The sequence below is a fragment of the Lissotriton vulgaris genome, chromosome 1_2 (genome assembly GCF_964263255.1).
Source record: "Lissotriton vulgaris chromosome 1_2, aLisVul1.2, whole genome shotgun sequence".
NCBI lineage: Eukaryota > Metazoa > Chordata > Amphibia > Caudata > Salamandridae > Lissotriton > Lissotriton vulgaris.
In genome coordinates this window covers 188,897,516-188,913,634 of record NC_141686.1, presented here as the reverse complement: position 1 = coordinate 188,913,634, position 16,119 = coordinate 188,897,516, and the positions used below count along the sequence as shown (strand labels likewise).

The 16,119-nt window shown below is 46.3% G+C and overlaps 1 protein-coding gene across 1 annotated transcript in view; it reads left to right on the top strand.

Moving 5' to 3' along the window:
- LOC147734876 (alpha-N-acetylgalactosamine-specific lectin-like) overlaps positions 1 to 16,119 on the top strand; it is a 124,130-nt gene that overhangs the window by 27,152 nt on the left and 80,859 nt on the right. Inside the window, exon 3 of the mRNA XM_086952519.1 lies at positions 3,260 to 3,417. Within this exon, the coding sequence (XP_086808645.1) occupies positions 3,260 to 3,417 (158 nt within the window). The remainder of the gene's footprint in view (positions 1 to 3,259; positions 3,418 to 16,119) is intronic.

Genomic DNA, 16,119 nt, shown 5'->3' with positions numbered 1-16,119 from the left:
CAACATAAACAAAGCCCGAATCATAACCACTTTAAGCGATACTGCAGTCAAAGAACACATAGTTGCTTATGCCAAAGGCGTGTGTTTAGAAACCAGAGATAACATGAGACGCACAAACCTTGTTTAAAAGGGGAGTCTGCTAAAGATCCTCTGCTCGGCGTGTGGTCCCCCGGTAACACTGCAACGCGGCGCCAAGTCCAGCAAAGAATTATGGGAACTGCACATCTTAGTTGAAACTCCGCGCACATACATGGTAACTACCGCTATGGCAGGTTACTGACACTGAAGCCTAAACCACATGGTATTAACACGATTAAACATGCCAGCTATGTGGACTACTATACATTTATGCTAAGCAAAAAGTCCATGTTTAAGCCACTTAAAAGGAAGCTGAAGCTGGGGCCCAGTGGGTCCATGTATAACAATTACTATACGAAGGGTGCGCAGTCTTTACAATGCTCGACAAACACCAAATGGAACAACTGAAGCACAGTCAGCCTAAATGTGCCAGACCCTGTGCATGGAGAGAGATGACATGCCACAGTTAAACGGGTCAACTCCGAGATACTGCAGGTTAAAGTTTAAATATTTCTGAGATCTCATTTAGCCCATTGACAGCAGTATTAAATTTCAGAATGAGCGTCGCCTCACGTTGGGGCAGTTGAAAATCACTGTCACCTCCTCGTGGATCAGCTTCGATTTTCGATATCACGGTCCATTTAAGATCACCCACCACATGTTCCTTAGCTTTTCAGTGGTTAACTAGAGGAGCGTTTTCAACATTTCTCTTAATTATGGATTTGTGCTGTGTCACTCTTTTGCGGATCTCCTGGCTTGTTTTACCCACATACAGTTTGGGGCATGTGAAGAGGATTCCGTAAACCACGCCTTTGGATTTACCATTGATGAATGTTTCATGTTTCTAATGTACCCCCTCACGAGAGAACATTGAACCTTCCAACGTTTGATCACATCAAGTGCAGGACCCACATTTATGGCGACCACTTACTGGTGCCAGTCCAACATAACCTCTTAAGGTGGTTTGGGTAGCTCGGCCCGTACTATATGATTGGCTATGCTTTTTTCCTTTTTGAAAGCAAAAAGGGGAGCCTGTGCCAGTGATTTATCCAGATTTTTCAACAAATGCCAATTTTGGTTGATAATTTTCTTCAATTGATTAGAATTGGGACAGAAAGTGGAAACACAGACGAGTCTATCCAAGTGTGGTCTAACTCTTTTTTCAAGAAGTGTCTCGCGTGGTATCCACCATGCCCGCTTCATGGCATTTTATAACAGTTTTTGGGGTTATCCTCTTTCAATTAGGCAATTCACTAGCTTATTTTCATGAAGCCAATATTCGTCCTTGAACGAACAATTTCACAGAATTCATAGAAATTGTCCAAAGGGCAAATTTTGTTTTAGGCTCCTGGGATGGTTGCTAGTGAAATGCAGAGCTTGATCCATCACCGTTTTTTAGCTCACTGCACCATCCCAGCTCGGAACCTGGCTACATGCAAATTGGTCTGTCCCTTCCAAGCCCTGATCTGTTGACTGGGTAGGAGTGTTCTGCTTAATTCAGATACTCTGTCCATCACCACCACCTTTTCTGAATCGTTTTGTCCACCATAAGCGTGGAAGGGTATGCTCAGATGTGAGTCCCTTTCTCACAGCACCATCAGGATTCAAGCAAGCCGGGCCGAAGATGGCTGTAAGGCCAGAAACCGGTCCCCGGAAGCTTGTTTCCTTTCCAGTAAAAGATTTGTTATGTTATGTTATGCGTTATTGCCTTGGTAGTTTGGTCTGCCCCGTTCCCATGATGCACTGGGCCAGGGACAGACTAATTTGCATGTAGACAGGTTCTGAGCTGGGATGGTGCAGTGAGCTAAAAACCGGTGATGGATCAAGCCCTGATCTGTTGACTGGGTAGGAGTCTTCTGCTTAATTCAGATACTCTGTCCATCACCACCCCCTTTTCTGAATCGTTTTGTCCACAATAAGCGTGGAAGGGTATGCTCAGACATGAGTCCCTTGCTCACTGCACCATCAGGATTCAAGCAAGTCGGGCCGAAGACGGCTGTAAGGCCAGAAACCGGTCCCCGGAAGCTTGTTTCCTTTCCAGTAAAAGAATTGGCTTGGTAGTTTGGTCTGCCCTGTTCCCATGATGCACTGGGCCAAGGACAGACTAATTTGCATGTAGCCAGGTTCTGAGCTGGGATGGTGCAGTGAGCTAAAAAACGGTGATGGATCAAGCCCTGATCTGTAGACTGGGTAGGAGTGTTCTGCTTAATTCAGATACTCTGTCCATCACCACCCCCTTTTCTGAATTACCTTTGAGGTGGTGCACTGTCAGTGTGCCTCCTGAAGGCTTTTTTGCCCCAGCGCCAAAGTCGGTATTACGGCATGGACGCGGAGGCAAGGCATGCCCCTATGCAAATGAGAGATTTCCCCTGCAGATAGCGCTGCCACTTTATGTGCGCCAACGCTATATGTGTTACAGAAGGGGATGCACAAGCACCTGTGGCCCCTTCAGTAATACCAGAGTGCCCCGTGGGCGCACAAAGTGGGCACAAATGCCCATTGGGCCCCCGAGGCACTCTGTATAATACTGCCCCTAATGTTCAGGACAAGGGTGAACTTACAAGTCTTGTTAAACAGATTTGTCTCCTACATGAGCAAACTGGGACAGCAGATACATATTGCTAAATCTCACACCATCAATATACCATTTGCCTGTCAGAAAGAAAGTGGATTATTACTTGGGTTGGATGCGTTTCCACCACATGAAATAATCTTGCTGCTAACACAATGCAACTCAACCCAAGCACTAAAGCAAGGAAAGAATAGAGATTACATTCTGTCTAGCAATTCGTTCAATGATAAACTTGTTCATTTATGGAGGGTTTTTGTCAATGTTTGCTGTTTGTGGACAGAGAAGTCGTTATTAAAAAAATACATCAAATCTTTGTTGAACAAATGGCCAATTCTATAATGCCAGGAGAAATGCTTGGGAGATAGCGACCGTTCCATTGGATTTTAACAGATTGAATTAAATGTAACTAATTTATATTATGACGTGTGGATGAGTGCTGATTAATGTGTTTTTAAATGGATATGATGCAACAATAATGTGGATTTAAGGAAGAGACTTCGGTTGGTATTTTATATTTTCCCATTACTGATTTAAAATGTTTACCGTTGAAGAGTGTTGTTCTTTAACGTAAGACCCTCCCTCTCTGCTTTGTATTTTGAATATTACTAGGTAACTGTCAGCACACGACCACGCAGACACCAACTTCAACAATAAATGCCAATGAAAGGTGTCTCTGTATTCAAGGCTCCTGTGATCAGGGATGGGTGCAGTATAAGAACGCTTGCTACAAACGATTCAATGACATAGTGTCTTGGCCGGAAGCAGAGGTATGAGTTCCATGCATTCTCTAATAAATACAAAGGCTCTTATTTACTAAGGTTTTACATGGATTCTTGCTAGATGAATTTACTAACCAATTTAAAGGCTCGCAGATGCAGTGCTAAATTACCTAAAGGTGCAACCTTTACTAAAAATGGGCCACGATGTGTTGAGGATGATGATCAATGCTGATCACATCTCCATGCGCAATTAAACTTTTTAGGCGCCTGGGGAATAAAGAAGAATTGACAACATCCGCAAGTTCAATTTACAGGGTAACCCATTTGGGTACACACTGAAAACCTAAGTTGATAGATGAGGTTAAATGTGGGTTTATTACAAATACAAAGCCAAACTAACATACACAAAAACCTCAGACATATATTGTAAAACTACAAAATCACTACCAGCAGACCAAATTGTATAACAAAGTTCAGTCTCAATAGCATGAAGAATACAAGAAATGCAGTAATAGCCTTAGCATTTCAGAAGATAAGGAAAAATAATTTGATGGTCAGGATACCATATGATACAATCAGAGGTCATCTTGCCAATCATGCATGCAGACATCTAGATAATCTAAACTAAATCTAACCTAGACAACAATAATTGGGAATACCATAATCAGATCAAGTAAGGTAGGCAGGTATGAGCATTGTAGAACTCCTGGAGAAGTTCTCCAAAATAAATAATTTTATGTAGCATAAAGCCACACAACGGAGATATCGCAGGGAGGTCGGTACCTCTCCAAGTCTAAGGGGAATCTGCCTAAACTGAAAATATGACCATCTGTTAATCTCCAGAGTACATTTGAGAGTCTTAAATCATGAGTCCATCTACTTTTACCTTTCTCACTGTGAAACTTGATGCCCTCTATTACTACTCCAATCTCCTGGTCTCTGCATCAGAAATGCTGTTGGATTATTCCAGTCTCCAGATATCATGTGAATGGTGCTACTTCCTTTGTTTGTTAGTGCCTCTCGTCCTTGCCACTGTTCTTCTCTGAGCCTCACAATCTTGCATACACAATCTGCCTTTCACTAAGAAATGAATGCCTTGAGACTGCACCAGCAGGGGAGAGAACATGCAAAGCAAACAACTTTCGCTTTGAAGGTTAAACGTTAAATCCAAATGCTTCAGGCCTTTGGTCAAGCTAACATTGCAAAATACTTCAATGCACAACTGAATGCACGATATATAGTCATAAAACAAATGCAGGGTACTATTTAACTGAATATGTGAATGTATTTGAGCCAAAGAGTCACTTAATCTACACAAATGCAGATATAAACAAGAACAGCAAATAGGTATTAATATGAAGAAAACATTAGTATACACACTCATGTAAGTGTTTAGGTTATACAGCAAGTATGTGGGTCAAGCACACAACTTTACGTTAATGATAAAAAACACACATTACATAGACCATGTGTACATATATATGGCATGGTTAGAACATGAAAGGGTGGTGCCAAAATGATGCTGCTCCGGTAGAACATTCTGTAAACAAGCATTGGCAATGACAATAGCTTTCAATTATCACAGAAAGTGTATCCTGAGTCAATGATAAGATCAGGAGCGGTCCGTTCTTAAGAGCGGAGAGCCTATAATGCTGCTTTAAATGCGCAGGCACCTGGCTGCCTGAGATGATTTTTGCAGTGCTGAAGATGTCACAGCTCTGTGGGTGTGACCTTTTCAGCCTGGCAAAGCACTGGGAGGACCTCCTCTCATGGTCAGGGGTAGCATTACTGATAGCCTCGCACCAGGGGGTTTTAAGCCATGAAGTGCCCAATGCAGAGCACCTTTTATTTGTCACATTGTTACAAAATGGTGTGGGGCTAGCAAGCTTCACTGACCCTATGCCACTCTGTGACAGATAGGGATTGCCGATTTCTCCATCCAATAAGTGACAACTGCAGTACCACTCCTGCAGGAGGCTCGAGGCCAAGATCTCTGCTGCATCTGGTAAGTTCATTTCATTATAATGTTTGATGTGTGCCTGCATATGTGCATGTATGAAAGTATGTGGATTTGTGAGTGTGTGCGGTGATATGTGTGTGCATTTGTGCTTGTGAATGGTGTGTGTATGTGTGCACACTTGTGAATGCATGTGGGTGTGAGTGTGCATGTAGATCGATGGATGCATGCCCCCCTCCAGCTTAAATTACTAGCAACCAGTGGATAAAATCACATGCATGCTGTCACTCATCCGTGCACAGATACATTCATTCATCCATTGACTGACTCATGCTTCATTCATCATTTTACTCATGCACAGTAAAACATACACACAAACTCCCAAAAGCACACACAAACTCCTAAAAGCACATAGAAGACAAATTAAAATTATATAGTAGAAAAAAGAAAACAAAGTAGTCAGCGACCATCTCTCAATGGCTAAGGAATTACAGAAAATCATTAATAGAAGCTTAACTAAATACCTCAACAGTCAACAACTCCCCAACACCACTCAGTCTGCTTTCAGACCCAACCACAGCATTGAAACCACCCTCATCCCAACCATAGATGGCATACACATTACTCTGGATGGAGGTGACATTGCAGCACTCATCCTCCAGGACCTCACCACAGCATTTGGCCTCGTCTCCCACCCCATTCTTATGCAATGTGGAACTGACATCTGAATCAAAGGAAATGCAATCTGATGGATCTGCTCCTTCCTAACTGAAAGGAAATTGTCAGTTAGCCTGGCACCATAAACCTTGGATGCCTGTGACCTCATCTGGGTTGTTCCGGAAAGATCCTCACTGAGCCCTTCACCACACCCATGATCCCTCTAGTTGGTATCATCTTCTCTCACAACATCAACGTCCTTTCCTGCGCCAAAGACACTCAACTCATTCTTTCCCTCATGGAAAACATGCCCAGTACACAGACCGAAATCACCCACTGGATGGAAAGAAACAGTCTGAAGCGGAACACTGACAAGACCTAAATCATGATCATTGGGAAACGCACTCCACCGTTGGAATTCGCCTGTTGGCCAAAAGAACTAGGACCGACACCCAACCCCCAAGCCCACCACTCACATCAAGAACCTTAGGATCATCATCAACAGCTATCTCAACATGATCACCTAAGTCAATGCCATCACCGCATAATGCTTCCATGCCCTGAAGATGCTAAGGATAATTTTCAAACGGCTTCCAATCAGCACCTGGAAAACTTTCAAACATGCCCTTGTCATAAGCAAGATGGTTTACGGGAACAATCTGTATGCAGGGATCAACCAAAAATTCACTTAAAGATTTCAGACCATTCGGAACTCAGACACCAGAATCAGTCTTGCTGACAGTGGCACTGCGCTCTCAAAATCTGTATAACATAACATAAAATGCATTATTATTTTAAAGTTCTAACATAGCTACCACCTTTAGAAGCATGTGCTGGCCTACTTGGAGCAATACAAAAATGTACACTATGCACTATACAATTGCAAGATAACCGCTGTAGGAAATTGGGTTACTGGTTCAGTGGGGTGAAAATCTACTCAAGCAGCAATTAAAATCCTTGTAAGAGTGAAGCCACACGCAAAACCAAATTATCTGGTGCTTAATTGTCTATTAGCTAAGTAGAAAAACAGTCAGGCTTGACTTAGAGGCAATGTGTAAAAAGCATGTATGCAGGACTTCAAACAATAATCAAGTGAAGAAAAATCCCACACCAACTTAGAAAAATGGAGAAAAAATGTATAAATAATTTATGACAAAAATTAAATCAGTAGTCTCAGAGATATGCAGTTTGAAGGATTTAAGTGAACACAATGCCAAAAAGCACAAAGCGCCAACAGTGGTCTTCTGGTCACGCCAGACCAGGATGAAGTCACAAGTTCAGGATGACCTCGATGAAGTGCGGGCCACATACTTGACCAAGCTAGGCCTGTTATCAAAGTACTTTAAATCCTGGCTGCGAGCTGGTGCAAGATACGGCATTGAGCATATGTTGTGAAGCACCAGTTCCAAGGAGCTGGGGGCTGCGATGCACAGTCCTGTGTTTAGGAGGCGTCTTGCAGCAACATTTTTTAGGTGCTGCAGGGATAAAATGCGAAGCCAAGGATGCGTCATGCAGCAGCGATTCCGAGAAGCGGCTGAGGTCCTGCTTTGGGGATACGTCCCACAGCAGTATCCAATGTGGGTCTCTGAGGAAATGCTTCATGCTGCGTTTGTTCTGTTGGGCTGGCAGAGGGTCCTGGACCGGGGTGGCACCACTCGAAGGACATGACTTACAGCAGGCAGACGCCAAGTGCAGGATTCAAGGTGGTTGGAGCCTTTTCCGTCCTTGAGGCTCTGATCAGGATGCCAGCCAACTATCCATTGGAGTGAATCTGATGGTCTTGGTAGTCAAGATGCAGTTCCAGTCCTTCTCACATAAGCAGCAGGGCAGCAGAATAACTGGGCATCAGAGTAGCAGTCTTTCTTGCAGCAGAGTAGTACAGCAGCTCCTCTTTTGAGTCTACAGGTCCATGTGTTTACTGAAGAGTGATGCACCTCCTGGTAGGTCCCTCCCCCTCCACGCAGCTCCGACTGTGTGCTCCTGCTGCCGCTGCCACTGCCGCTGGTAAGTGTCCTCCGTCCTTTTTGCTTCTGTGCCACTGCCTCCCCCTATTGTGCCTCGTTTTCTGCCCTCTGTTCCATCCGTTTTTCCTTCGTTTTTTGTGCCTTTCTGTCCTCTGTTCCATCTGATTTCCTTCGTTTTTTTGTGCCTTTCTGCTGTCTGTTCCATCCATTTTTCCTTTGTTTTTTGTGCCTTTCTGCCCTCTGTTCCACCCGTCTGCGCCCATCCGTGCCTGGACCGCGCCCAGCATCAGAACCCCTGAACCCCGCAAAAGCCATGACACCAGACTCCACTACGACACCAGCACCCTCCACGCACTCAACGCCGGCCGAAACCATACCTGCTTCCAGGCCGCCCCGAAACGGACCCACGGACCCTTCTCCTGCCGCACCTGCAGCTTCACCTGCGACACATCCACCAAACCTCCAAGGACTGGACCCAACCACCTCCGCTGCATACTCCTTAACACCCGCTCCGCACGCAAACACACCGTCGAGCTCTGGGATCTGCTCAACACCTCCGCCCCAGACGTGGCCTTCCTGACTGAGACCTAGTGGACATCGCCATAGCCATCCCAGATGGCTACAAGATCACCCGTGGGGATCGCGCCAACGGAATTGGAGGAGGAATAGCTATAATCCACAAGTCCACCCTCAAGGTCGCCACCCACGCAGACGACACCGTGAACACCGCTGAACACCTCCACTTCCGGATCCACACCGACCCCAACACCACCCTCAGAGGAACACTCGTCTACAGATCCTCAGGACCCCGGGCTCAGTTCAGCGACTCCATCGCTGACCTCGTCAGCACCCACGCACTCACCTCCATGGACTACATTCTCCTCGGGGACCTGAAAATCCATCCTGAGAACAACAACACCGCCAATCCGCCACTCTGATCAACAACCTCGCCAACCTTGGCCTCAGACATCTCGCCACCGCACCCACCCATGCCGCCGGCCACACGCTGGACCCAGTCTTCTCCACAGGCACCCACGTCGCCTTCGACCACACCACCAAACTCCACTGGACCGACCACCGCTGCATCCATTTCACCTTCAAGAAAACAACCACGCACCACCGCACCCAACAGCTGCCTCGTCGCTGCTGGAGCAAAGTCACCGAAGAACAGCTGATCACCACCCTCGCCCAGAACCCGCCCACTGACCCCACCAACCCAGACGCCGCAGCCCGCAACCTCAGACAGTGGATCGACGACTGTGCCAACACCCTCGCCCCGCTCAAGAAACCCTCCAACAGCCACGCCAGCAAGAGAGCCACCTGGTTCATCGACGAGCTCCAGACCTCCAAACGCGCATGCCGGAAACTGGAGAACATATGGCTCCACGAACGCACACCGGACAACCACGCAGCCCACAAGGACGCCACCCGCAGACATCACCACCTCATCAGATTAGCCAAAATATCCTCCTTCAAAGACCGCTTGGATAACAACGAACACGACAGCAAGGAGCTCTTCAACATCGTAAAGGAACTCTCCAACCCCAGCGCCAACGCCAATGACATCCCGCCCTCACAAGAACTGTGCGACTCACTACCCATCTTCTTCCACTGCAAGATCGCTGACATCCACGACAGCTTCAACACCACGACCACCCAGACCACGCCAGACTCCACCTCCCCTGTGAACACTACCAGCACCTGACCTCCTGGTCCAACGTCAACGACGACGAGACACGCAAGGTCATGAACTCCATCCACTCAGGATCTCAGTCAGACCCATGCGCACACCACATATTCAACAAAGCAGATGCAGCCATCGCACCCCAACTACGGCAGGTCATCAACATCTCCTTTGAAACAGAGACATTCCCGGAAAGCTGGTAGCACGCCGAAATCAACTCCCCATTCAAGAAGCCCAAGGCGGACCCCAAGGACCTCAAGAACTTCCGGCCCATCTCCCTGCTCCAGCTCCCAGCAAAGGTCCTCGAGAAAATCGTCACCATGCAATTATTATTATTATTATTATTTATTTAACTTATAAGGCGCACAGCTACCCGTAATGGGTTTCCTGGCGCCAAGGGACAGATTAAAAGAGGGAAGGGAGAGCAACCGTAGATCATTGCTAAAAGAGCCAGGTCTTGAGTCCTTTGCGGAAACGGGAAAGGTTCGTTTCAGTTTTTTAAGCAACGGGCAGGACATTCCAGAGCTTAGGACCAAGGTGGGAAAATGAGCGGCTGCCCATCTTCACCAACCTAAATCTCGGGATCACAAAATCACCTTTACCTGAAGATCTGAGGGCACGAGTAGGATGGTAGGCTTGGATGAGTTCTTGTAGGTATTTAGGGGCCGTGCCTTGTTTAATCTTAAATATGTAGCAGAGAGCCTTAAACTTGATTCGGCTGGCAATCCTAAGCCAGTGAAGATCATAAAGTGATTGAGAAATGGAGGCTCTCCGCGGAACATGACATAGAAGTCGTGCAGCCGCATTCTGCACAACCTGAAGTTTTTTTAAGATTCCTTGATCAGCTCCCTGGAAGTCACTAACATCTTGGACCCGTCCCAGTCCGGATTCAGACGAAACCACAGCACAGAGACAGCCCTCATCGCCGCCACAGACGACATCAGGCGCCAACTAGACAACGTGAAACATCAGCCCTCATCCTCCTGGACCTGTCAGCCACCTTCGACACGGTCTGCCATCGCACTCTAAAGACACGCCTCCTAGAAGCCGGAATCCAAGAGAAGGACCTTGACTGAACCACGTCCTTTCTCTCTCGCAGAACCCAAAGCGTCCGCCTCCCACCCTTCCGATCCGAAGCCACCGACATCATCTGCAGCGTACCCCAGGGCTCATCTCTCAGCCCGACCCTGTCCCCCTCGCACAAGTGGCCCGCCATCACAACCTCAGCATCATCTCCTACGCCAACGACACCCAGCTCCTCCTCTCTCTCACCAAGGACCCACACACCGCCAAAACCAACCTCCACAAGGGAATGAAAGCCGTCGCCGACTGGATGAGGAGCAGCCGTCTGATGCTGAACTCGGACAAGATGGAGGTCCTCATCCTCGGACCCACCCCCTCAGCCTGGGATGACTCCTGGTGGCCGACCACACTGGGAACAGCACCAACACCCACTGACCGTGCACACAACCTAGGATTCATCCTCGATTCCTCGCTCTCCATGTCTAAGCAGGTCAACGCCGTCTCCTCCTGCTACAACACCCTCCGCATGCTCCGTAGGATCTACAAGTGGATCCCGACCACAACAAGAAGAACGGTGACACAGGCCCTCGTCAGCACGAGACTGGACTACGGCAAGGCACTCTACGCAGCAATGCCAGCCAAACACCTACAACACCTACAACTAAAACGCCTCCGCCCGACTGATCGTCAACGAACATCCCCCGCCACAGCCCATCACCCCCCACCTGAGAGACCTACACTGGCTCCCCGTCGACAGGAGGATCACCTTCAAGCTCCTCACCCACGCATACAAAGCACCCCACAACGCTGGACCAGCCTACCGGATCAGCAGACTCAGCTTCTACACCCCCACCCGCCAGCTCCGCTCCGCCAGCCTCGCCCTCGCCGCTGTCCCCCGCATCCAATAAACGACCTCCGGCGGCAGATCCTTCTCCTACTTTGCCGCCAACACCCTCCCTACCCACATACGGCAGACCCAAGACCTACTCGCCTTCAGGAGATGCCTCAAGATCTGGCTCTTCGAGCAGTAGCAGCACCCCCCTCCCCATAGCGCCTTGAGACCCTCACGGGTAAGTAGCACGCTTTACAACTACTCTGATTGATTGATTGATTGATTGAAGAGTTGAATCTGAGGGTATTTATATTTGGTGTAGGAGTTGAAGTATTAGAAGTTTCTTGAGGTTCCCACCCACTAAGGTGTTTAAAGTTTCCTTCCTCCCTGCCATGGCCCCAGCTTGTTTCGGGTCACAAAATCTGAGTGCGCTGGGCTGAACCTTTGTGATGTGCAAGTATTTTAGTTGACTGCTCCTCCCCTCATCCCTACAGTAATGACCAATCCTGCTAACACCTATTCCTCCTTTCTATCACTGTTTGGGAGCAATAAACAAAGACTAGCTGCCAGCAACACGTAGTCATGTGACTCAGGATACAGGCTGCAGGGACCAAATGTTTAGGACAAGAAACTGCCAACTTTCTAAAAGTAGCATTTTCGGAGTTGCGGCTTGAAATCCAACTTTACCAGTAAAAAGTGTTTTGGATTACAGTTCTTAAGATAACAGACTCAACTACGCTACCTGATTGCAATTGAACCTTATCACTTATTAAATATAATAAATTAAACAAACGTTATCCTATGGGAGAAGCAGCCCTTGCAGTATTGAAAAAACAGTTTAGGGCCTTCCCTAGAGGTGACTTATATGCATTAAATAGGAAGATTTAGGCCTGGCAAAATGTCCAATTTGCCAGGTTGAATTGGAAGGTAAATGCTGCCCACACAGGTTGCAGAAGCAGACTTGAGACATGCTTTAAGGAATTACTTAAGTGGGTGGCACAATAAGCACTGCAGGCTTACTAGTAGCCTTTAATTCACAGGCCACTTTACTAAGGATGTATAAGTAAATTTAAAGTGCCAATTGGTTATAAACTAATTTTACCATGTTGAGGGGAGGGAGAACAAGCACGTTAGCCCTGGTTAGCAGTGGTAACGTGCTCTAGTTCCTAAGGCCAACAAAAATAAATTCAGCAAAAATGGGAGGGATGAAGTAAAAAACTTTTGGGGAAGACCACCTAAAGGCTGACAGGCTTAACAGTAAATCGCTAAACATCACACTGTTTTTATATCTTCGAATGCTAAAGAATGTTGTGAATCCCTGCTGTACTAATCCAAGGTGGCTAACTCAATGCTTCTGTATATGGTGGCTATCTTGAAATGGTAAAATAATGGTATACTGTGAACAATATCATTACATGAAGGCTGCACAGCTTAGAAATAGCGCCCACAGAGGATTCAACACACCGCAGATGTAAAGAGTGGAAATCAGATGGCCCTGCAGGACAATCAGAGGGGCTACACAAATTAAAAAAGAGGAGCAGGAAAGGAATAAATAGACATATACAAGAAACAATCTATGGCAAAGCCAATGGGTCTAAGGTTTGTGGCCTAGTGGCTTTGCTAATGCCTTTTCATGATGCCGCACAGTGTTGGCAGTGAGCAAAATACTGATGCTGTACAGTAGCAACAATAAAAGATACAATGATGCAACCGCCGCTGATGATAGCATCACTTCTACTGCATGCTTATGTGTAATACCATATGCAACCACTAGTGGAATGATGAGTGGGACATTTGCCTTCCTTTTTTACTGACAGATCCAAGATGGAGGATGCCACTTGGATTGGTAAATAAAAAAAGCAGTAATTTTATTATTGAAAGGTCTCCCTATCAATATTTATGTTGACCTACTGCTGGAATGTAGAGTACTGAGCATGATAAGCATGTTAAGGGTTGTCCAAAATGAAACATTTACTCAGCACATAGAATAGGTCATAGTGGCTCCATGGACTAATGCATCCACTCCAGAGATCTATAGTTGACCTCATGGCTATAAGTGCAAATCTTGGCAGGTCAAGCTAACCTTTCCTTTTTTGAGGTTGATAAAATTAGTACAATTGAGCTGGGGAACAATAATCATCTGGTGTTCAGCACCAAGAAACGCTTCTGGATGAATGAGTGTTTCATTAATACACATGGAATGTTATGTTATAAATATTTGTAGGAAATCCACATTTTCTGCGTGGTCACTAGGCATAGTTAACTTGACTATAAGTTCAGAATATATGGTACACAGTGTACCTAGGGTCTGGAAGTTAAATACCACTAGTGGGCTGCAGCACCTATTGTGCCGCCCACTACAGTGGCAGTGCAAACATGGCTTTAGGGCTACGAGTGTAGCCTGACTGTAGAAACTGTAAAAACTGCATTTTAACTTGTCAAAATAAACTCTTGACTGGTAAAATCTCCTCTTTTAAATATGAATAGGCCATGGGTAGACTTTGGTGCCTACAAGGTGGGGTTTGTGGTTTTCAAAAGTAGAACATGTAGAAATGTAAGGCTAATATGTAATTACAGTGACTATCACCCAAAAACAATGTTTCACTTTTTTCACCATGTAAATGTGGGTGTACTTGTAAAGCGCACTGCGACTCCATGGAGTATCCTGGTGCTGAAGACCGCTGGGTTTTCCCTGTGAGATGGTCCCTTTCTGGGTATCTCCAAGGTGAAACCAGGCCTCCCCGGCATCTGTGGGGGGCTGTTGTAGAGATGAGGCAAGCTTAATGCCCAGAGTTGCAGAGTGTGTTCCCTGGTTAGAGTAGGCACCGAGGCGAGAATTATCATGTCCGTTTTGCCCCTGGTCCACGACCCTGCCGGGAATTGAACCCTGGTCCCGGGCCGTTTTCTGCTTACGTGTCTGCCGCCTCTAACCAGTGAGCCACACCACTCCACTTGGCAGGGATAGCTGTCCTATTTAGAAAACCTGAGTTCAAAATAAAATCTTAATACTATAGTTTAGGAATGGGACCAGCCACAAAAATGATTATACAACTGTAGTTATAGTTATTAAAAATCCAATTCAATGGTGAAGTAACATTCTTAATAAAGATAAGGAAAAACATTTTTTTTGAAATTACCTATGCCTTGCGCAATTCTAGTCAATGAACCCACTAAATAGGTTCGCATGTCACAGAAACATGGGGGATACTAGTAACATTCACTGCCTTACCTCATACTTCTGGAAATGTGGCTCCCAGATAGTGGTCTAATAAAACGTGGCTTCCTAAAAAACAAAAGGACCTACTCACAGAAAGCAACTTATCACTTTTCAACACACATTTCTGTGGGACAAAGCCTGAATAAATTAAATAATAAAAGGAAACAATCACAGCCCTCCCTCCCCCCGCATGGATAATATGAAGTGCCCAGCTTTGAACTTCCTCCACACTGACTATGCAGCACTCTCCTGTTGTAGCAGCTGAGTAGATACATATGATGCTCACAATATCTACAAATGAACCTCTATCTCCCATACTATTCTCCCTCCCCAGTGCTTTTTCACACTGCCTGTATCCCCCCCCCCAAAAGGGGCACCCAGCATTGCACTCTCGGTTGACTGCTAGTATCCACTTTCAGGGACCCTATCCAGCCTCCTATCTAAACATTTTTCTAAATATCTACAAATTACAAATTACACAACAGATTCATCATTAATGCACAAGAGAATGAGAGACCCTTTCCCACAACCCATGAGCACTGGATTAGTGTACTCTTCCATGTCACATCCTAATCCCATAACACTGGGGGACTAGTAACACATTCATCTAGAAACGTGCAGACCTACAGCAGTACTTGTACCTCAGTAGCCTCAATAAACAGGCCTATCATCTGACCTGCTGCCTCTGTTCCTGTTGGCAAGTTGAAGAACAAGGCTTCTCCAATCACATATCTCATATCGCTCAATTCATATTGATTGTGCTGGGGATGTCTCTGCACTCACCGCTCACAGAAGCACCCCTGCCCAACCTATAGTCACTCATGCAATGTCCCTACATAAGTACAATACATAAGGACATTCAAAGTATATACCTTGCGGGGGTTTGTTTTAAAAGCTGTAAAAACCCACACACACTGAATACAGTGGGGACCAATGCTCATGTCACTCCGACTAGTATGTTCAGGTGTAATTCCCCCTTTCTTGGAACCAACTCACAGTGTCAAGGCATCTTATTGCCTGGACGTTGTTCATGGATGCAAGAGCCACACAGCCAGGCAATCTTAGGGGTTTCCTGCCACAAACACGCACGCACCTCAGCACAACAAATGTATTTGTGTGCCAATAGCAATAGGTGGCTTCCTGCTGCTGTTCTGTGCTCACATCTGATGAAGACCTACTGAAGAGCTCTCAATCTCGGCCAAGATGTGCGCTTTGCACTGCAGCTGACTGCATTCCTTGATGAGGTGCCATGCATTCAGGCATGATACCTACCAAGACACGATGCCTCACATGCTTCGCTGCTAAGCTAAGACTGTGCTCCAGCCTAAAATGTACATGACCTGGGTCAGCATCAGGCATAGGAGCGATTGTCTCTATAGAGAACCGAGGCATAGCAAGAGAATCATAAACCCTACT